This window comes from Gobio gobio (genome assembly GCF_949357685.1).
Source record: "Gobio gobio genome assembly, chromosome: 20".
Lineage (NCBI taxonomy): Eukaryota > Metazoa > Chordata > Actinopteri > Cypriniformes > Gobionidae > Gobio > Gobio gobio.
The window spans coordinates 45705375-45729501 of NC_137113.1; the positions used below are offsets into that span (position 1 = coordinate 45705375).

General features: G+C 37.5%; 1 protein-coding gene and 1 long non-coding RNA gene across 3 annotated transcripts in view; both read right to left on the minus strand.

Moving 5' to 3' along the window:
* LOC307117027 overlaps window positions 1-24127 on the minus strand; it is a 527365-nt gene that overhangs the window by 190145 nt on the left and 313093 nt on the right. The gene's annotated exons all lie outside the window — the stretch shown is intronic.
* The window catches only part of frmpd2 (FERM and PDZ domain containing 2), a 57867-nt gene that overhangs the window by 27616 nt on the left and 6124 nt on the right, over window positions 1-24127 (minus strand). For both annotated transcript variants that reach the window (XM_079845729.1, XM_079845728.1), the window contains exons 4-13: window positions 21109-21174; window positions 20413-20586; window positions 16902-16971; window positions 16712-16781; window positions 13813-13951; window positions 12670-12741; window positions 12254-12428; window positions 10968-11103; window positions 10067-10205; window positions 1184-1336 (exon numbers count right to left, since the gene is read on the minus strand). In XM_079845729.1, coding sequence (XP_079701855.1) covers window positions 1184-1336; window positions 10067-10205; window positions 10968-11103; window positions 12254-12428; window positions 12670-12741; window positions 13813-13951; window positions 16712-16781; window positions 16902-16971; window positions 20413-20586; window positions 21109-21174 — 1194 coding nt within the window. The remainder of the gene's footprint in view (window positions 1-1183; window positions 1337-10066; window positions 10206-10967; window positions 11104-12253; window positions 12429-12669; window positions 12742-13812; window positions 13952-16711; window positions 16782-16901; window positions 16972-20412; window positions 20587-21108; window positions 21175-24127) is intronic.

Below are 24127 nucleotides of genomic sequence, written 5' to 3' on the forward strand. Positions count from 1 at the left end.
CAGAATTAGAAATATATATAATTATATATATATATATATAGGGTTACATTTATATATATATATATATAAATATATATATATATATATATATATATATATATATATATATATATATATATATATATATATATATATATATATATATATATATATATATATATATATATATATATATATATATATATATATATATATATATATATATATATAATTATATGTTTTAAATTATTCAAAAAAGATTATTTAATTGAATAAAATATGTTTTTTTTTTTTTTTTAAACTAAAATCAGAAAAAAATAAAATATTGTTGTTACTTGAAACAAAATACCTAAAGTAAAATAAAAATTAATGGAAATAAAGTCTAAAAAAAACCTTAAACTTATTTTATTTCAACTAGTTGTCAACATTTCTAATTTTAATTTAGTTTAAATCGATGAACTGAAATAAAAATGAATGACCAAAATTACTAAAAATAAAATAAAATAAATAAAAATGAATAAAATAAAATATTTTTTGATATTTCTGTTACCTTTTCCATTGTTCATAATTCATAATTGTTTTAAAGGGTTAGTTCACCCAAAAATGATTCATAACGCTTCGAAGCTTCATGATGCCTTGTTTTGAAATCGTCATCGCTATATAAGTCGTTATTTAGGGTTTTTTGCGCACCAAAACTATTCTCGCCGAATCATAAAGTTATTGTAGAAGCACTGTAGTGAGATGGACTTTATAACGATGTCTTTAGTAGCTTTTAAGGGTCTTGAGAGTGTAAAGTGCATTGTGCCAATGGAGGCCTTTCAGAGCCATCAGATTTCAACTAAAATATCTTCATTTGTGTTCTGAAGATGAACGGAGGTCTTACGGGTGTCGAACGACATGAGGGTAAGTAATTAATGACAGAATTTTCATTTTTGGGTGAACTAACCCTTTAATGTTTTCATTTTGTTGAAAAGCATTTAAATGGCATGTGTGACAACTTACCCCATTTTATGTGACAAGTTGTCACCCCTTTGCCAATAATGAGGTTCAATTATGGTTCAATGTTCAATAGACATATAAATGTGTGAGAATTAGCCCCAGTCTACCCCGCATACTTCATATAAATGTAAAGTTTGTACTTTAATAAGGAATCATAATGTAATAAAGCATACGGGCAGCCGATAAGAACAGAAGTGAATATAACCTTGAGAAACTCGAGCTCCGCCTCCTCTGCAGTCATGTTTGCATTGTTGGCGTGTAACCGTAGCAACTCGTCTCTCAGGCAAGGCATTGCCATTTTCTGCAAAACCCTCTTGGAAACGTAATGCTCAGGCTGACAGTAGTTCTTCCCATAGACCTTCAGAAGACACACAACACAAGGCTTTTGCTTTGAGTCTTTCTAAAACAAGAATAAACCACTGATATATATATATCAAGATCAGTGGTATAAACTCATACATGTTATATAAATTAGTGTATTACATAATCATCTAGCATCATACTTTCTCAATTCTTTCTGAAGACATAATTAATAGATTTGTATATTCTTTGGCACCATTTATAGGTGTGACATCACTGAACAGATATACAGTATAACACAGCAACACTGAGAATAATAGTCGGGGAGCCAAAGTCTCAAAAATGGGTTGAACCTGACATGGTCTGCCATACTTTTTATTTGTGTTTTTTCTGTTAACGTTGACCCTAAGAACCAATAATTGGAGGGTCTGCTCTGCCGGAAATATCGCGAAAAAAAATTGTGGCCATTTTAGAGTATGCACCCTTTATTTTTATCAGAAAAATGTGAAAAATGATTTTTTTCCTCAAATCCTCAGTGGGTTGGGTAGGCTGTTAATAAATGTATTCCAGATACACAGAACACATGTGCTGACAACATCCACTGAAAAAATAACTTTTAAAATACATTTCTACATGATTTTGCATCAATTTAATGCAAAAAATAGGCGTTTTCTCACTTTTTTTCCCAGTATTTTCATCTTTACTTCATTGGCAATCAACTATTCCCCCAAGTTATGACATCTGTCAATATGCCATTCTTTTCACCAAATAGTATACTCATTCCACAGAAAAATTTATAAAAATCCAACCAAAATCAATGGATCTGTGATGATTTCACTACTGGTTGGCGATCAACAAGCTCAGAACCTCAATAGCATTTTAGGCTACTCTCAAAATTCCGATAGACATACTGGATATTTAACATGGTTGTTAATGTCCACATTATTAAACATCATGGTCTAGGCATCTTTTTTAATTTCAACATAACCCTGTTCTCCCAATGGAAGAGTGTTGTGATCTTGGCAACTGCTTGGCAGACATCCTGGGCAAGGTTGAGAACTTGTTCTTGCTGCTTAAGACTGACTTTCACCCGGTCGTCCTCACCTAACTGTGGAGTTGCATCTGTTATCATCCATGCCAGGTGGTTATACAGGTTAGAGCTCACTCTTCGGGATGCGTCTCTAGGTATGATATCTCTAGCTGCAGTGACGGGTCTTCAGTCATACTTCCAGGCATCTGCTGACTTCCACTGGCTTGAGCTGTTCTGGCTTCTCTTGCTTCCTTCAGGATCTGCTTACATTGGTTTTGAAGGTCCTTCCATATTCTCTTTGCAGTGTTGTAGGAAGAGACTATGATGTCATCTGGTGTCAACTCAGATATTTGCATCATCTGAGGATTTTTTCCAGAAATAAAATCCATAATTCTCTCGTCTCAGGGGGATATGAGGGGGAAAGTACCATAATTTGAATATACTACCGGGTTTCTACTGATACAAAGCTTAATGCTAAATCCCTGAAGTAACCCTTAAAGTTCCTTCAAATTTGAGAGCATGCAGCCAACATTAATTTCTGCTGGAACATTCAGGCTAGAACATACTTTCTGTTCCATTATTTTACAATTGCCACCTACTTCATTGTGCCTTCTAAGGCGGGCAATCAAGGACTGACATCTGTATGAGGTAACATTCTGAACTCCATGGCTTTCCAAGTATTTACAGAATTCATCCCTCAAAGCTGTAACTAAGAATATGGCTCTTTGAAAAAGGGCTCATCTATCCTAGATATGAGTTGGTTCAGTGCAGCATCATATGGAGTGGTGGCAGTACTAGCCCTTTCCTGTGAACGAAGACGCTTTGTCAGGTAGTTGGTCATGCATTCCTTGTGTTACCAGAAGACCTCAGCAATTATATCAGTACACTTGTTTCCATCAGGACCACAAATCTTGTGTAGTATCTCTTCCTCTTCAAGTTTGTTTGCTTTTTCCCAAACATTCTGTCTGTCATAAGTGGCGATCAAAATGAGGGATCTATTCCCCCTGGTCGTGCGTGCTCTACTGATCTGCCCGCATTGTCACCATGGAATAATTGAAATGAGCTGGATGAAAGAGCTTGACTTCTGGCTTTTCAACTTTTTTCCTCGTCTGGTCAACAGTTTTACGATCTGTGTACCTCGCACAACATTGTGTGTGCCACAAAGTATTCCTCCTCAGAAAGTCACATTGAGGTTTCAGCCCATTGTCAAGTCTGTATGAGACATCATCCTTTCTGTTGGTTACAGCATATAGGAGGGAAGGGTAGCCTTGATTTGTCAGTTTCTGAAGAGGACCAGCGTCACTGTCTGTTTTCTGACATATTATGCAAGCAGTATAGTTGGGACTGAGCAGGTTTCTCTTCAGCTGTTTGGTTGAGAACTCAGGCTTCATCCTTCATTCTTCTCCAATTCACATCACTCTTCTCCTGTTCTCTCCTGTTCACTCCTCTCTCTTCTCCTCCTCTCCTCCACGCTTCTCCTCTCTTGTTTAATCCTAAAATAAGATCAGAACCAAATCTGCAAATGGGAAATATTGTGGATTCAGGTGAAAGAAATCATCTCGGGTTACGACTGTAACCCTTGTTCCCTGAAAAGGGAACGAGACACTGCATCTAACGACACTTTGGGGTTGCTCCTAAGCATAGCGATCAAGCAGACGCTCCATGCGTCTCATTCCCTTCTCAGGGAACAAGGGTTACAGTTGTAACCCGAGACTTTCCCTTTCGAGGGAACTCGCACTGCATCTAACGACACTTTGGGGAACGAATACCCACTAGGCCACACGAGAATCACGCCCACCCTAGTGTGAAGCTGGAACCCAGGCACACTTAGGACGCGAGCACCCTAGCGCCAGGCGTCGCAGGGAGTTGCAGATTGTAGAATCTAATGAAGGTGTGCGGGGTGGCCCACCCGGCTGATCCTCCTGAAGCGAGATTCCAGAAAGGAGGGCCACAGAGGATGCCATGTCTCTGGAATGAGCCCTCACGGCTATCAGTGAAGGCAAATTACGCACCTGATAAGTCGTGGCTATAGCCTGGACAATCCACTTACTGATTGTCTGTTTTGGCGCAGGGAGCCCTTTCTTGGATGAGCCAAAGCACACCAACAACTGGTCTGACTTCCTCCACTGTGAAGACTTCTCCAGATAAACTCTTTTTTCCAGAACTTTGCTCTGACCAGGCAGAGCAGGTGAAGTCTCCTTTCTTCCGCCGTCACGTGAGGTGGAGGATGGAAGGCCTAAAGAACCACTGACCGTGCCACACTCGATGGCACCTTGGGCACATAGCCCGGCCTTGGAAGTAAGATGGCCTTAACTCCGCCAGGGGCAAACTCCAGGCAAGTTGGCGTAACCGACCCCGGTCCCCCACCCTCCTCAGTAAGTGATAGCAAGAAGAAAGGCCACCTTAACCCCTAGGAGTCTGAGCTGTTTTGGGGCCCTTTAGAAGTTTTGACATGCTCTGACATTTGTATTTTTTCAGTTGCTTATAAACACATTAATGGCAAACGTGTAATTACACTGTATTCAGCACAAACTGGGCTACTATAATATGTGAGCAACATGTATGTACATGCTTGTATTTTTGAGAGAAAAATGTTTATGCACAGATTTTGAAAAAACAAAAAAATTTGTTTTAAAATTAAGGCCTCAAAACACACAATAGGTATCTGTTCCCAAGACTTTTGACTCCTGTCTGTATTTGCATAGAGTTTTTTCTTTATACTGATGTGAGAATCATTGAGCCTACTCATTCACATAAAACAATACACTGATTTAAAATTTGTAAGACAGTTTCTCTTCACAAAGCCAATATGCGAGGAGGCGTGGTATCTAATGAATAATGATGAGATAGCACCTGAGATAACAAAGGACGCGCATTAATGAGCTGCATAATGAATGAGCTGCAGGTAGGCCTATGTGACAGAGAGCAACAGAACAAAGGATCTATATTCTCTGCCACAAGAATTTATGATTTATTAAACTATAATTTATGATTTATTACACCAATTGTTTTAAATAACCTTATGTGATCTCATTTGGCTTTGGATCAAAAAATCAGACAGAAAATATATTTTACAATATTCTGCATAATTATTAAAGCTCGAGTTGCATTGCATTATATATATAATCTATTATGAAAACACCCAACATGGTATAAATAACACAGATAAGCCATATATTGTTGCAATTGTGTGTTTATTATCTTCAAACTTGTCTATCTGCATGTTAGTCTAACATTGTTAGAGCGATTTCTGGAAGCTGTTTATGTCAATGTCACATGGTGATACCTGACATATATATATCATATATATGTCAGGTATATATATATCATGCATGATATATATCATGCAGATATATATCATGCATGAAGAAGATATCTTCTTCAGTGCGCCCTCGTGCACAATGTGTTTGAGCTGATGTGTGTGTGGGCGTCGCCTCAGTATTTGAATCTCAATAGAGCGCATGCTTCGTGGCCGTGGTCGCATTAGTCTATAATGAGCCGCTCAGGAATAACTAACATCGATCTGCTTTCAAACGGATTACATAAACACAGAATATTTGTTTTTGATTTGGTTTACAGTGTTTAAAACCTGACATTTCAGCGTTTCTTTAGACTTATGGCTCATGTTTGTCAGACAAGTATTCAATAAGATAGAGGTCATTTTCTGAAGACTATCTGAATGAACGTCTTTGACAGAGAGGCTGCAGATTGCGCATCATGTTTGATTTCTTTATTTTGCAAAAAGCACAACCATTTGTTTTTATTGTGACTGTAGTAAAAAAAATAGAATTTAACAGATTATAATGATGTATGACACTTGCCTGAATGATAAAAAACGACAGTTATTTGAGTCTCTTTGGCACTGATAAGAAAAAAAGCAAGCCAATCACCCCGGCGTGATTGCCGACTCGAGAGGGTTAAAGGTCAGGTTCTTTGCCTCATCTGACTCGGTTCGAAGGGAGCCGCAGACAACCCTTCCAGAACCACTGCTAGATCCCAAGTTGGGACTCTGGACTAAGTCGCAGTCCTCATCCTCCGAGCTCCATGGAGGAAACATACAACCAAATGGTGCTTACCCCGAGGCCCATCACCTACAGACGAGTGGAAAGCTGCAATGGAAGCCACGTACACCTTAAGTGTGGATGGGGTAAGACCGGCGGAGAAACCATCTTGGACGAACTCCAGCACTGAAGCCACTGGGCAATTGACTGGGTCCACCTAACGCTCTCTACACCAAGTGGAAAACACATTCCACTTCATGCTGTACTATCTCCTCGTGGAAGGAGCCCTGGAGCTGAGTAAGGTCTCAACTACACATGCCGATAGGCCCGCCTCTAGGTACCAGGCCCCCTCAGGGGCCAGACCCAAAGGTTCCACAGCTCTGGCCGGGGGTGAAATATTGTGCCCCCTGCCTGAGACGGGAGGCCTGCTAGCAGTGCTACGATGTTCGAGAACCATACCTGGGTCGACCAGCAGGTTGCTATTAAAAGTAGGCTGATCACTTCTTGGCAGACCCGCTCCAAGACTCCCGGGAGCAGAGTGAACGGGGGAAATGCATAGACGCAGCAGCCACGTCTGCACTTGAGAGAAAACCACAGAGGGCAGTGGGATGTCTCTCGAGACGCGAACAGATCCACTTCCACTGGGCCGAACCTCTCGCACATGGCTTTCACCACCTCTGGGTAAAGTCGCTACTCCCCAGGCCTCAGCCCCTGCCTTGACAGGACGTCTGTTCCCTGATTTTGGTCCCCGGGGACATATATCGCTCAACAGTCTCCCTTGGGACCACAGGAGGATCTGGTGTGCCAGTCTGCATAGAGGGCTGACCACTGCGACCTCAGAGCCCCTTGATGAATTAGATATGAGACATGGTGGCCGCGGAGGTCCGGGAAAAAGCTCCTCAGAGCTTTGTAGACCGCCAGCATTTTAAGGCAATTTATGTGCCAAGAAGGCCAAGGACGACATCTCAATGCCGAACTGCCACTACTCGCGACTGGGCCGATATGAGCCAGTGGTCGATGTAGTTCAGTACACGGATGCCTCTGAGACTCAGTTGGAGCCAGAGCTGCATCCATGCACTTGGTGAACATGCAAGGGGGAAAAGCCAGGCCAAACTAAAGAACCTGATAATGGTATGCTTCACCCCCCGAAAACAAACCTCAGGAACTTCCTGAAGGATGGATACATGGAAGTATCGTGACAAACCAGTCCTCAAACTGGATCTGACTTACGATGGTTGGAATTGTGAGCATCTCAAATCTGAATCTCCTCAGAGAACGATTCAAGTACCTCAGATCTAAAATTGGATGCAACCCCCCCCCATCTTTCTTGGGAACTATGAAGTACCGGCTGTAGAACCCGTACTCCTTGTCTGGCGGAGGAACACTTTCTATGGCCTCCTTTACCAACTAAGAGTGAACTTCCTGTTCCCTTACCCGAACCTGCTCTGGGACCACTGCAGTCCAGACCAACCAGTTGAACTTGAGGAGAGGGTAATAAGATATATTCGGAAGGCATAACCATGCACCGAGATAATCTGCTAAGGGAACCAGCCTCTCGAGGTTGGCCTCGGGTGTCAACCGAGCCTCGTTCCCGACCCCCTGAAGCGGCTGACCGGCAGGGAGCAGTCGTAGATGTACTTTTAAAAAAAATACCCCATTCCTTATGGCCGTTTAAAGAAACCACCAAAATTAGCTAAAACGGCTAAAGCTAGCTAAGTAAACTAGTAGAGAATGAATTCTGCTGCTGCTACAGGGATACGTTTGGGATGAGGAATCAACAGAAATATACTTGTTTGAAGACTGGCGTGGTCCTTTCAGTTAATTACCATTACAATATCCATATTAGGCCTACCGTTCTTTTCCCAAAATGCTGGGGCAGACCTGTCACATACCACAGACAATGATGAGCAGCTTCGAAGTCCGTTGGTTACCGTTGGTTACCGTTTGTTGGCTGTTCCAAACTCATTCAAATTACTAAGATCATAAGTGTGCCATGATGCTAAATATCCAGCATGTTTTTCATAATTTTGAGAGTAGCGTAAAATTCTATTGAGGTTCTGAGCTTGTTGATCGCCAACTAGTAGTGAAATCATCACAGATCCATTGATTTTGATTGGATTTTTATAAATTTTTCTGTGGAATGAGTATACTATTTGGTGAAAAGAATGGCATATTGACTGATGTCATAACTTGGGGAATAGTTGATTGCCAATAAAGTAAAGATTGAAATATTAGAAAAAAAGTGAGAAAACGCCTATTTCTTGCATTAAATTGATGCAAAATCATGTAGAAATGTGTTTTAAGAGTTATTTTTTCAGTGGATGTTGTCAGCACATGTGTTCTGTGTATCTGGAATGCATTTATTGACAGCCTACCCAACCCACTGAGGATTTGAGGAAAAAAGTCATTTTTCACATTTTTCTGATAAAAATAAAGGGTGCATACATGAAAATGGCCACAATTTTTTTTCGCGATATTTCCGGCAGAGCAGACCCTCCAATTATTGGTTCTTAGGGTCAAAGTTAACAGAAAAAACACAAATAAAAAGTATGGCAGACCATGTCAGGTTCAACCCATTTTATTGAGCTTTTGAGACTTTGGCTCCCCGACTATAAACACAAATGCTGTCATGTGATGATGACAAGGCAACATCTCTCATTTTTATTTAGTTTAGCTTAAAGTACCCAAATAACTAAACTAAATATTCATCAAAATAACAACTGAAAAATATCTTAAAATATATATAATATTACATTATTTATAATAATATATTTGTTATAAATATAAATATTATAAATATTTATTTTAATAAAATAGTTATTTTATCATTTTCAGAATATTAGACTTTATAGCATTATAATAGTTCAAGCTAAAAATAAAACCATAAAAAACATTTGTGTTGCTTTAAATAAAATGAACATTCACTGAAATAAAATAAAATAATTTTTATTTCAGTTCATTTCTAATTTACTTTAACTTGATGTACTATAATAGCTCAAACTAAAATAAAAATAAATACAAAAAATGACAAAACCACACAACAAAAATGGCAAAAAGTTTAACTAAACTTGAAAAGACAATGAAAAATATAAAAACAAAAACGAATTCAAAATATTAATAAGTTGTCACCTCACCCAGGGAAAGTATAAATAATGTTTTCTAAATCTCTTTTTCAAATTCAATTTTTTTTATTTATATATTCATATTCAATTTATATATTTTATATATACATGGGTGTCGGAAGCAAAACAAATGTGGGTGTTACTGAAGTAGATGCAATTTCCATTAAGTACAAATAGTCCACATCGTTTCCTAAACGCCTGGTTGGGACAAACAAAATTACAAAAGTTACCAAATCATTTACAGTGGCAATATTGTAAGACGCATCGCAGAAAGTTTTGACGCAAATCGGCCTGCCTTTTGCCGAACTCACTCTACTCCATTTTCCCATCACATATCAGATCGGAAAGGCTTTTATTTTCAATAAAAATTAAGAACACATTTGAAAAGTGGAAATAAAGCGTCTAACGTGTGTTTAATAATGAAGTGTTTATTGGTTAGTGGTAGGTGAACAGAATTATACACAGTGAAAGTGAGTGGGTCCAATATCATTGGTTTTAAAAAGTGGGGTGGTCTTGTCCCACCCACATACCATGGTTCCGACGCCCATGTATATATAATGTTTTAATTTTAGTTCAAATAAATTATAAATGATAATATATCTCAGAGATACTGAATCAACACTGATGTGCAGTACCTCAGGCCTACTGTCCCCAAACTCGGCTTGAAGAGCCAAGGCACCAAGAAACAAGCAGGTCTCCTCATTACAGGGCAGCCGGTCGTCCAGAATGTCCCGTCTCAGCTGGAGATAGTACTGATGACGGGTCAGCTTGTGTCTGCATCGATGAAGGGCAAAGTTAGGATACGCTTACACAACAACGATGCACTTAAAGAAGAAATTTTTTTTCCTTCGCGTTTTCAAATGTTTGCATTTTCAAGCCCCCAAAACGCTGTTGATGTGTAAATTAATGGCCAAAACGCATAAAACGTTTTACGTTTTTAGTTGCGGAAGTGTCGTGTAAACGGCCCCTTAGACCAGGGGTTTTCAAACTTGATGACCCCCAAATATGATGGACCTTTTATGAGGGACCCCCTTCCTAAAATCCATCTATAATTTTTATGTATGAAAAAAAAAAACCTGTTAGATAAATAGTAAGTGTGACATTATAAATACAACATATTGTTTCCAAACTTAAATTGGCTATAATTAATGTTGGATGTATAAACCTGAATAAGAACCTTTTTTTGTAGTATAAGCAACTTTCAGAATGAATGTATGTAAGCAGCTTACACACTGCGTTAAGAAACCCCAGTGAGCAATATAAAGGGGACTAGAGTGAGAAAAACTCACCAGAAACATACAAAGCAAAACATATACAATTCTGGAAAGTTTGTATACGGCAAGAAAGGAAATAAACATTTAGAAATGAAAGAGTTAAAATTTTTGGTAGACTATTCATTTTTGCTTTGTCTTTTCTGGGGACCCCTTAGAACCTTCTGGAGGACCCCTAGGGGTCCCCGGAGCCCAGTTTGAAAACGCCTGCCTTAGACAACAGGAACAGGTAAAACTACTAAATGAGGGAAAGAAAGAGACTTACAGAAGAAGAGAGACGTCTGTCACAAAAAATTTGATGTGGAAATGAAGCACAAATGTGGCAGTGGGCACTTTTTTCCAGGCGCCAGGGGCAACTTTGGACAGTTTTGCGTCGTTGTCAAGAAAGAAAAATTCATTATCTGAAAAAGAGAAAAACAACGTTTGTTTTTAAATGTTTTAAATATGTCTATATCGTTTTTATTAATATTTATATCAAATTAAATTAAATTAAATGAAAATGAGAAGTGTTGTTTTTTTTAGATTATATTTTATTTCAGTTAAAATCTTATTGCAAGTAATGATTTTTTTTAAATAAAATAATGATATAATTTAAATAAATAATCTTTTTTCAAATAATTATATATATTTTTTTATTAAATATTTAAAATTGTATTAAATATGTAACATTTTAAATATTTAATATTATATATATATATATATATATATATATATATATATATATATATATATATATATATATATATATATATATATATATATATATATATATATATATTCATCAATATCAGACTTAGAAAATGTTAAATATATATATTTTTAATTAAATTTTAAAAAACAAAATTGTATTAAAAAAATATATATATTTTCCTCTCTCTCTCTCTCTCTCTCTCTCTCTCTCTCTATATATATATATATATATATATATATATATATATATATATATATATATATATATATATATATATATATATACATATATATATATACATATATATATATATATATATATATATATATATATATATATATATATATATATATATATATATATATATATATATATATATATATATATATATATATATATATACATATATATATATACATATATATATATATATATATATATATATATATATATATATATATATATATATATATATATATATATATATATATATATTAAATATTTGTTATTAAATATTTAAAATAGTGTATATTTAATACAATTTTAAATATTTAATTAAAAAAAATATATAATTATTATTAAAAAAATTTTTATTTAAATTATATCATTATTTTATTTGAAAAAATCATTACTTGAAATAAGCTTTTAACTGAAATAAAATAAAATCTAAAAAAACATAAATTTAACTTGATATAAATATTATTAAAACTATATAGACATATTTAAAAACACAACAAAATTACTAAATGTTTAACTAAAATGAAAATGAAAAACATAAAAATGAATTCAAAAATATAATAGTATATCAATGATACTAAATTGACACTCTAACAGGCCGAAACATACATGGGGTGAATTACCATCACTGTAGGCAAGGCCAAAATAAAAATGTTCCACAAGGTTTGCATGAGCGATGATCATATCAAAGATGTCTCCTCCTCTGGACTTGACGTCACACTTGAGCAGAATGTTCTGTCCATTTGGCATCATAACTGTCAAGTCCCTGTGGTTTGAACTTGACCGCCATTTGTTTGACTGTTCAGAGAGAGAGAGAGAGAGAGAGAGAGAGAGAGAGAGAGAGAGAGAGAGAGAGAGAGAGAGAGAGAGAGAGAGAGAGAGAGAGAGAGAGAGAGAGAGAGAGAGAGAGAGAGAGAGAGAGAGAGGGGAAATCCACACACATAATTGATCCTTCTTACCCAGGCTGCCAATGCCAGTACTGTGTATCAGACTGCTTGGTGTAGAGCCAATACTCTCGCTCTTAGGATATCAAACTGACCACAATCGAATTAGGCAGCTCTAAAATGACCAGAGGCTCCTCCAGCATTCGGATGAACTCTGGGCCCATATCCTGAGGACGACCACACAAGAAATAGTCAAAATCCTGAATGGTACATTTTATAAGGCAAGAGAAATACAATAAGGGGACATTAGGGCAGATTTACTAACAGCTTGCTCCAGTGCAAACTCTATTTTGGCATTAAAAACCACTGTCGGATACGCAGTGAAGACTTAGCAATGAAAATGATTGGAGAGTTATTTTTGTGGCTGACCTTATTGCATATGCATTTGTAGGAGTTTCCCTTTCTGATGGAATATTTATGGGAGGAGAGTATTTAAACGAATCATGCAAGGTGATTTACTAAGGTTTGCGCTCGTCAATGAGCGCTTATATCTTCGAAATGCGAATTTTGTCATTGTTTTGGAGCACACTAGCTTATACACTGGAAAAAATGCTTTTCTTACTTAGTATTTTTGTCTTGTTTTCAGTCCAAATATCTAAAAAATCTTACATTAAGAAGCATTTACTAGACAAGCAAAAGTTTTTGTCTTGTTTTGGGGGAAAATAATTCAAAATTAAGGGAGTTGTTGCTTAAAATAAGATAAATAATCTGCCAATGGGGTAAGCAAAATTATCTTGTTTTCTGTTTGAATTAAGATTATTTTGTTTACCCCATTGGCAGATTATTTTGCTTATTTTAAGCAAAAACTCCCTTAATTTTGAGTTATTTTCCCCCAAAACAAGACAAAAACTTTTGCTGGTCTAGTAAATGCTTCTTAATGTAAGATTTTTTAGATATTTGGACAGAAAACAAGACAAAAATACTAAGTAAGAAAAGCATTTTTTCCAGTGTAGATAACAGTAAGGCTAACATATTCAAACATTCAAACATTGATTTCATTGGGACTTTTGTGCCTGTATTGATCACCTGATCATCAGCTGCTCTGCTTGTTCGTGACTCTACGCTCTTGATAGATTGTGTTGGTCATTATGCAAATGATCCGGTTGCGTCTGTGTTCTTTAATGTGTGCATTGTCAGTAAATCACCCGCAGAACTTTCCACTCCAATCAGTGCTTTTATGGGATTGCGGTCACACACTAATTTACCCTGTTTAGTAAATCTGGCCCTTAATTCCTTACCTTTATTTTCCGTTCATTAAGGCTAAATGAAGAGCCAAACAGCTGATTTGGCCTGGAGTTGAACTGACGCCGTCTGTCAAGGATAGGACTTTGGGGAAGCCATGCGCTGTTTCTGATCCTTTGGTGTGAACTATGACTTCTAGAAGATGAAGAGCAGTGAATTTGGATCTTAATTGAAATCTTAACACTTCACAATAGGGTTTCATCTGTTAACATTAGTTTACCCAAAAATGAAAATGATCCCATGATTACTCAAAAAAAAAAAAAAAGGTTCTATATGGCACCAAAAATGGTTCTTGGCTCGTAATCATAGGGGAACCTTTTTAAGTGCTATATAGCACCAATTTTGGTGCTTTGGTGGTTCTTCAGCGGTTCATCACCAGTTCTTTGACTAAGGTGCTATTTAGCACCATATCTTAACATGTTCTGTATACACTCACCTAAAGGATTATTAGGAACACCTGTTAAATTTCTCATTAATTCAATTATCTAATCAACCAATCACATGGCAGTTGCTTCAATGCATTTAGGGGTGTGGTCCTGGTCAAGACAATCTCCTGAACTCCAAACTGAATGTCAGAATGGGAAAGAAAGGTGATTTAAGCAATTTTGAGCGTGGCATGGTTGTTGGTGCCAGACGGGCCGGTCTGAGTATTTCACAATCTGCTCAGTTACTGGGATTTCCACGCACAACCATTTCTAGGGTTTACAAAGAATGGTGTGAAAAGGGAAAAACATCCAGTATGCGGCAGTCCTGTGGGAGAAAATGCCTTGTTGATGCTAGAGGTCAGAGGAGAATGGGCCGACTGATTCAAGCTGATAGAAGAGCAACTTTGACTGAAATAACCACTCGTTACAACCGAGGTATGCAGCAAAGCATTTGTGAAGCCACAACACGCACAACCTTGAGGCGGATGAGCTACAACAGCAGAAGACCCCACCGGGTACCAATCATCTCCACTACAAATAGGAAAAAGAGGCTACAATTTGCACAAGCTCACCAAAATTGGACAGTTGAAGACTGGAAAAATGTTGCCTGGTCTGATGAGTCTCGATTTCTGTTTCTCGATTCTGAGACATTCAGATGGTAGAGTCAGAATTTGGCGTAAACAGAATGAGAATATGGATCCATCATGCCTTGTTACCACTGTGCAGGCTGGTGGTGGTGGTGTAATGGTGTGGGGGATGTTTTCTTGGCACACTTTAGGCCCCTTAGTGCCAATTGGGCATCGTTTAAATGCCACGGCCTACCTGAGCATTGTTTCTGACCATGTCCATCCCTTTATGACCACCATGTCCCCATCCTCTGATGGCTACTTCCAGCAGGATAATGCACCGTCACAAAGCTCCAATCATTTCAAATTGGTTTCTTGAACATGACAATGAGTTCACTGAACTAAAATGGCCCCAACAATGGGAGCTTCGTGCCCTGGATGTGCATCCCACAAATCTCCATCAACTGCAAGATGCTCTCCTATCAATATGGGCCAACATTTCTAAAGAATGCTTTCAGCACCTTGTTGAATCAATGCCATGTAGAATTAAGGCAGTTCTGAAGGCGAAAGGGGGTCAAACACAGTATTAGTATGTGTTCCTAATAATCCTTTAGGTGAGTGTATGCTAGCGGTGCTATATAGCACCTTAGTCAAAGAACTGGTGAAGAACCGCTGAAGAACCAAAATTGGTGCTATATAGCACTTAAAAAGGTTCCCCTATGATTGATCCATGAAATATCCATATTTAAAACTTTATAGACTAAAATAACTAGCTTCCGGCGGTCAGTGGTACACAAGTCGACTTGCAGTGAAAGAGTAATCTTTGAACCTTGACGCATGCGTATTGACGAACGCAGAAGCGCAGACAAAAAACACTGCTCATGAATTAGAGTCTAAATTGAGAATTTTTAAAGAGAAATGGCGGAGGATTTCGATATAAGAGAAGAGGGGCTTGAGTTTGTTGCCCAGCACTATCCACAAGAGCCGTCGAAGCTCGCGATGCTCCTGTACATCATGTCAGGTGTTACAGTGTTAAATAAAGTTGACTTGACTTGACTCTTTTAGCGTAAGTCGACTTGTGTACCGCTGACCACCGGGAGCTAGTTATTTTAGTCTATAACGTTTTAAATATGGATATTTTTCTTACACAAATGCACCACTTTGCTTCAGAAGGCCTTTATTAACACCCCGGAGCCGTGTGGAGCAGTTATATGATGGATAGATGCACTTTTATGGACTTCAAAAACGACACAATCATTCACTGCCATTATGAAGCTTGGAAGAGCCAGGACATTTTTAATATAACTCTGATTGTAGTCGTCTGAAAGAAGAATGTCATAGACTCCTAGGATGACTTGAGGGTAAGTAAATCATGGGATCATTTTCATTTTTGGGTGAACTAACCCTTTAAATACATTAGTTAAAGCATTAATTAAATGTTAATTTCAACATTTACTAATACTAAAACACTATCAATGAACGTAATTTAATGGACATGATCGCACATTTTTATTACCTGACATTAACAAAGATTAATAAATACTGTAACAAATGTATTGCTTGTTTTTAGTTAATGATAATTAATAAATTAACCAATGTTAACAAATGGGACCTTTTTTATGGCGTAAAAAAGAATTTCCTCATCCTATTTAAGACAGAAGATCAGGGGAATAAATGCATATACTAAGCTCAATTAAATCATCAACTTCAACATAAAATGAAACATTTTATACACATTAAAATAAACGTGGTCTTCATAATTTATCAAAATGCTTTTGAAACAACTTTCCATGAATTATTTCACAAAACTCCCACTTTTCATGATCCAATCAATTCTCACAGGGTAATCCCAAGAGTCCTGCCATCACTGGTGATGTTAAATGGATGAGTTGAGCGCTACTGACCTGCTGAAGTCTGCTGGTGATGGTGTGCTGTTCCCTTTTAGAGGCCAAACTGAGTTCTGACAGGAAGCACCTAATGGATAAGACAAAGGTTATACTGCAATGTACGCTGTTTGTCTTAATTAGGTGGTGCCACTTGGTGAGGTTATTTTAAAAACATCAGTTGATCAAATAATGAATTTGAGAACCATACCCCGAAGTCTTTCTCTAACCATCTGGCTTCGGTCTATGAGATGAGCAGAATCATTTGGGTTTTTTTCAGCCTAGAAAACAAAAACAGTGCTCAGCAACTATGGTAGATTTACCAGCAGTGAAAACGGTATAAATTGTTAAAAAAAATATTTGTTAAAATATAAAAAAAATATTTCCATTACAGATTATATAAGACACACAGAACTTTAGTGAACCTAAACTCGAAAACTATTTGAAGCCTTTTTTCAAGATTTACGCATTGCCATTAACGGAGTGTCTATTTACAATAGTGTGCCTTGTTGGCAAGTGTTATTCGCACTAGCTCCACCAAACAATGCCTGGTCGAGCCAAACAAGATAAAAATAAGATGTGCATATTCCAACGTCCTCAGGATCTTGGTTTTGACGCGGGTTTGAATCCGCCTTTTGCTGAGCTCGCTCTTCTCCCTTTTCCCATCACATTGGAAAGGCATTTACTTTCAATAAAGATTAAGATCATTTTCTAACAATGGAAATAAAGTGCCTAACGAAATGTTTAATAAAAGTCTTTATTGGGTAGGGGTAGGGATAGGGGTCGGTGTAGGGAGGGCTTTTATTGTCCCATTAAGGCGGCATCCATTTAATAATTTTTATAAATATAATAATTTACACTCTGGGCCCTATCTTGCACCCAGCGCAATTGACTTTGTACACCGACGCATGTGTCATTCCTATTTTGCACCCGCGCAAAGCGCGCTTTTCCCTCCACAGAAGCACGTCGCTAAACTAGTGAATGAACTTGCGCTACCTGGGCGGTTCAGCGCAAAAAAGGAGGCGTGTTCCGGCGCAAACAATCCCTGGTGCTATTTTGCTGTTCCATTAAACAATTGCGCCACTGACCAGAAAAAACCTAGTCTAAAGTCAGTGGCGCGTTGCGCGTTGTTCATTATGCTATTTTAAGGGCGCATGCTTGACCATAATGTATAGCGTGCACAACGCGCATACACTTTGCTCATGTAATCTACACAGATGCAACAGTTATTTTTGCAAATCATAAATTGTTACACTAAAAAAATATTAACACATGAGATGACGGAAATCATTGTGGTGTGCCACGAAGATGTGAAAAAATAGGCATAAATCTAGCTTACAAATGATTCAGGCTAATTGTAATAATTAAGGATAAGACCTGTTTGCCCAATAGTGGCAAGACATATATGTATATAAGGACATCTGACAAATTGGTTTGTCCGTCAAGAACCAGGAACAAAAATCGACTGAAAAACTGAAAGACTGAAAAAAAAGACTGTGAAATCACCTTTACCATAATGTACAACATTACAACTTCACTTCTCTGTCTTTCACTGCTCTAACAAGAACACCAGTCTCCTCTGCTGTGAACCGCTCCTGGCGTGCGCCTGGTAAATACGCCATAATAATAGCAATCCATAATGGAACTTGCGCACCTGCTTTTAAAGGGAATGTTGGATGACGCTCGGATTGGTTTATTCACGTTACGCCCAAACCACACCTATGAATAATGAAGCTACTTCAGACCAACCCATTTTAGATTTGCGCCGGGCGCAAGAGCCATTTATCCCGCCGGGAAAATAGCAACAGCGCCGAGACCCGCCCACAAAGTTACTTGCGCTTCGCCTTTTGACACTTGCGTTTCAGATCGTTAAAATAGGGCCCTCTATGTTATTATTGCATCCTGTTAATGTACAACAATACTGAGGTGCAAATAGTATGTATCTGTCAAAAATTATAAATTGCATGTAATTACTATTTACACATATTGCAAAGAACTGCTACTTTTACATGGTGTGAATAGAATATATCACTATTTTTACTTATGCTATTTCACTTAGTAAATAACATCTACAGCTATTTGCACTTAGTGTAAATATCATCTACCGCTAAGAAAAAAAATATTTTCACTTGGTGTAAATAGTCGCTGCCTTCAATTAATAGTGAAATTCCATCAAATTGAAATGAATAATCCTTAAATATTATTCATTATACGAATTAAGAATTTGAAATGAGTAAAAAAACAATTAGAAAATTCTTAATCTATAATATGTATAATATGTAAGGATTATTCAATTACATTTTATGGAATTTTACTATTAATTGAAATGCGTAAATCTTGAAAAAAAGGCTTATTTTGTGTACCCACAAGTTTGTTTACAAACTTAAATTGAATGTGCACTTGTAGTGTACTTCAAATCTAGTATATATATATATATTTATATAGTATATATTTGAAAAATATAAGATTTTAATTAAACAAAAGGACTTTTAAAATGGGAACTTTGTAATAATGGCAAATGAAAAAGTACATTTTTAATCATTATGCTTTCATAATCTATTGTTGTGCTTTAAAGAAGTACAGTCATCTTGATGTGTTGACAAACAGACTAAAGCACATGAGTTAAAGTACTTGATTATAATTTTTAACAGTAGTGTGTTATTTGGCAAGTTAATATATTTCAATATTTAATATATTTCAGTTATTTAAATTGCAACTTCATCATTACAAATATGGGATTACAATATATTTAAATAAATGACATACAAGTTTCATTAGAAATAACATTAAAGTATATTTTAGTTTACCATAAATGCCAGTACATTCAGCAATACACTTTAACTATATTTCAAAGACGATAGGAGTTATTATGAAATTACATATAAAGATGTAGGCTACTTAAGGGGTGGTTGATTGCCCCTTTTTACAAGATTTAAAATAAGTCTCTGAAGTCTCTGATGTCCCCAGAGTGTGTATGTAAAGTTTTAGCTCAAAATACCCCATAGATAATTTTTTATAGCAAGTTCAAACTTTGAGGGTGACGTGCTGTTTTTGTGTGTGTTCCTTTAAATGCAAATGAGCTGCTGCTCCTGCCCCCTTTCAGGAAGAGGGCGGAGCTTCAAGGGCTTGTGTTAGCAGCTCCAATTACCTCACGCACACACACTGAAAATGACAGAAACTGTTCAGCCTTTTATGTTCAATCCGGAGTCGGACAATGATGGAGAGACTCCAGAAGAAGAGACAACATGTAGAACGAGACAGGACGTTTCTGAAGGGATAGTTGATTAATTTATGAGTTAACGATCTTCAAGTCATTGATCAGCATATTCTGTCATGATAATCTCACCCCGGGGCGGGGTTTATGTACATTTTAGGGTTAGTGATGTCACTAACCCGGGAGGAAGATCCTTGTAGTCCTTAAAAAGCCATTTCTTTCAAAGGAAATATCTCCTTTGAGCGTTGTAACTTTGCATTACACACTGACACTGAAGTTAAAAAAGTGAAATCATAATCAACCACCTCTCTTAAGTCCAACTTAAGTGGGTTAAAAAAGCACTCTCAACTAATTACATTTAATATAAATGTAAACTATAATACATTTTCATTTAATTGTAAATAACTTGCAGTTAAGTGTCTGAAATCATAAGTTTCAATCTAATGTTTTTACCCTATTTAAGTGTTGTATCCAAAGCTAACATCAGTGTGGATCGGCACACAGTTACCTGCAGTACATCCTCCGCCATCTGTCTGATGGTTGTCTCTGGCCGGGGCAGGACAGCCGTCTTATGGTGTTGATCGCACGTCTCCAGCACTGTCAGAAGGTTAACCCGTTTGTGAGGCACATCCTCGCACATGCTCAGTAAAAGGCTGTTCAGGTCGTGGCTGAGCAGGACAGGCTAGCGGGAGACGAGGCGCAATAAGTATTCAAAAGTGCACAAACAATAAGCTCTGGACGTTCGCAATTTTGACCATTGATCAATGTAAATGCTCATTTTAACATCATCCAGAAAGTTTAAATTTAATTTGATGTTGACTTTCACCCTCTGGTACTTCTCACGGTCACACTTGTAATCATCTGCGATCAAAACAGATCGAAGACAACGAGCGGAATATATATATATTTTCAAAATGAAATGAATGTACAAATGTTTGCTCCAATAATATTAATTTTTATATTTTGTAGTAATCCTTTTTGACCGTGAAGATCACAAGTGTGACTATTTTTTACAGACCATTTGGTAACACTAACATTAGTTAATGCATTAGTTAACATGAACAATATATATTTACAGCATTTATTAAACCTTACTGTAAAGTGTGACAGACAATTTCTATACCTTCTCTATTCATGTCCAGGTCCATTCCAAAAATGTCATACAAAAAATATTATTTTTTTTTGGTGAAGAAGAGGAACTCACCTGATTTTGTGGAAGTTGATAATCTACTGCCCAATAAAGAGTCATGCCCAGTGAGTAAACCACCATCTAAAATCAGAACAAATACATGATAAATGTTGTCTTGATTTGCCATACACCATCCATACATACAAGTGCTGGTCATATAATTAGAATATCATCAAAAAGTTGATTTATTTCACTATTTCCATTCAAAAAGTGAAACTTGTATATTATATTCATTCATTACACACAGACTGATATATTTCAAATGTTTATTTCTTTTAATTTTGATGATTATAACTGACAACTAAGGAAAATCCCAAATTCAGTATCTCAGAAAATTAGAATATTGTGAAAAGGTTCAATATTGAAGACACACTCTAATCAGCTAATTAACTCAAAACACCCTTAAAGGCCTTTAAATGGTCTCTCAATCTAGTTCTGTAGGCTACACAATCATGGGGAAGACTGCTGACTTGACTTGACCAAAAGATGACCATTGACACCTTGCACAAGGAGGGCAAGACACAAAAGGTCATTGTAAAAGAGGCAGGCTGTTCACAGAGCTCTGTGTCCAAGCACATTAATAGAGAGGCGAAGGGAAGGAAAATATGTGGTAGAAAAAAGTGTACAAGCAATAGGGATAACCGCACCCTGGAGAGGATTGTGAAACAAAACCCATTAAAAAATGTGGGGGAGATTCACAAAGAGTGGACTGCAGCTGGAGTCAGTGTTTGAAGAACCACTACACACAGACGTATGCAAGACATGGGTTTCAGCTGTCGCATTCCTTGTGTCAAGCCAATCTTGAACAACAGACAGCGTCAGAAGAGTCTCGCCTGGGCTAAAGACAAAAAGGACTGGACTGGACTGTTGCTGAGTGGTCCAAAGTTACACTCACCTAAAGGATTATTAGGAACACCTGTTCAATTTCTCATTAATGCAATTATCTAATCAACCAATCACATGGCAGTTGCTTCAATGCATTTAGGGGTGTGGTCCTGGTCAAGACAATCTCCTGAACTCCAAACTGAATGTCAGAATGGGAAAGAAAGGTGATTTAAGCAATTTTGAGCGTGGCATGGTTGTTGGTGCCAGACGGGCCGGTCTGAGTATTTCACAATCTGCTCAGTTACTGGGATTTTCACGCACAACCATTTCTAGGGTTTACAGAGAATGGTGTGAAAAGGGAAAAACATCCAGTATGCGGCAGTCCTGTGGGCGAAAATGCCTTGTTGATGCTAGAGGTCAGAGGAGAATGGGCCGACTGATTCAAGCTGATAGAAGAGCAACTTTGACTGAAATAACCACTCGTTACAACCGAGGTATGGAGCAAAGCATTTGTGAAGCCACAACACGCACAACCTTGAGGCGGATGGGTTACAACAGCAGAAGACCCCACCGGGTACCACTCATCTCCACTACAAATAGGAAAAAGAGGCTACAATTTGCACAAGCTCACCAAAATTGGACAGTTGAAGACTGGAAAAATGTTGCCTGGTCTGATGAGTCTCGATTTCTGTTGAGACATTCAGATGGTAGAGTCAGAATTTGGCGTAAACAGAATGAGAATATGGATCCATCATGCCTTGTTACCACTGTGCAGGCTGGTGGTAGTGGTGTAATGGTGTGGGGGATGTTTTCTTGGCACACTTTAGGCCCCTTAGTGCTAATTGGGCATTGTTTAAATGCCACGGCCTACCTGAGCATTGTTTCTGACCATGTCCATCCCTTTATGACCACCATGTCCCCATCCTCTGATAATGCACCATGTCACAAACTCAAATAATTTCAAATTGGTTTCTTGAACATGACAATGAGTTCACTGTACTAAAATGGCCCCCGCAGTCACCAGATCTAAACCCAATAGAGCACCTTTGGGATGTGGTGGATCGGGAGCTTCGTGCCCTGGATGTGCATCCCACAAATCTTCATCAACTGCAAGATGCTCTCCTATCAATATGGGCCAACATTTCTAAAGAATGCTTTCAGCACCTTGTTGAATCAATGCCACATAGAATTAAGGCAGTTCTGAAGGCGAAAGGGGGTCAAACACAGTATTAGTATGGTGTTCCTAATAATCCTTTAGGTGAGTGTATGTTCTCTGATGAAAGTACATTTTGCATTTCCTTTGGAAATCAGGGTCCCAGAGTCTGGAGGAAGAGAGGATAGGCACACAATCCACGTTGCTTGAGGTCCAGTGTAAAGTTTCCACAGTCAGTGATGGTTTGGGGTGCCATGTCATCTGCTGGTGTTTGTCCACTGTGTTTTCTGAGGTCCAAGGTCAACACAGCCGTATACTAGGAAGTTTTAGAGCACTTCATGCTTCCTGCTGCTGACCAACTTTATGGAGATGCAGATTTCATTTTCCAACAGGACTTGGCACCTGCACACATTGCCAAAGCAACCAGTACCTGGTTTAAGGACCATGGTATCCCTGTTCTTAATTGGCCAGCAAACTCGCCTGACCTTAATCCCATAGAAAATCTATGGGGTATTGTGAAGAGGGAGATGCGATATGCCAGACCCAACAATGCAGAAGAGCTGAAGGCCACTATCAGAGCAACCTGGGCTCTCATAACACCTGAGCAGTGCCACAGACTGATCGACTCCATGCCACGCTGCATTGCTGCAGTAATTCCGGCAAAAGGAGCCTCAACTAATTATTGAGTGCTGTAGATGCTCATACTTTTCATGTTCATAATTTTCGGTTGGCCAAGATTTCTAAAAATCCTTTCTTTGTATTGGTCTTAAGTAATATTCTAATTTTCTGAGATACTGAATTTGGGATTTTCCTTAGTTGTCAGTCATAATCATCAAAATTTAAATGAATAAACATTTGAAATATATCAGTCTGTGTGTAATGAATGAATATAATATACAAGTTTCACTTTTTGAATGGAATTAGTGAAATAAATCAACTATTTGATGATATTCAAATTATATAACCAGCACATGTATTCTTAAATGGTTAGTTCACCCAAAAATGAATATTCTGCCATTAATTGCTCACCCTCATGTCGTTCCAAACCTATAAGAG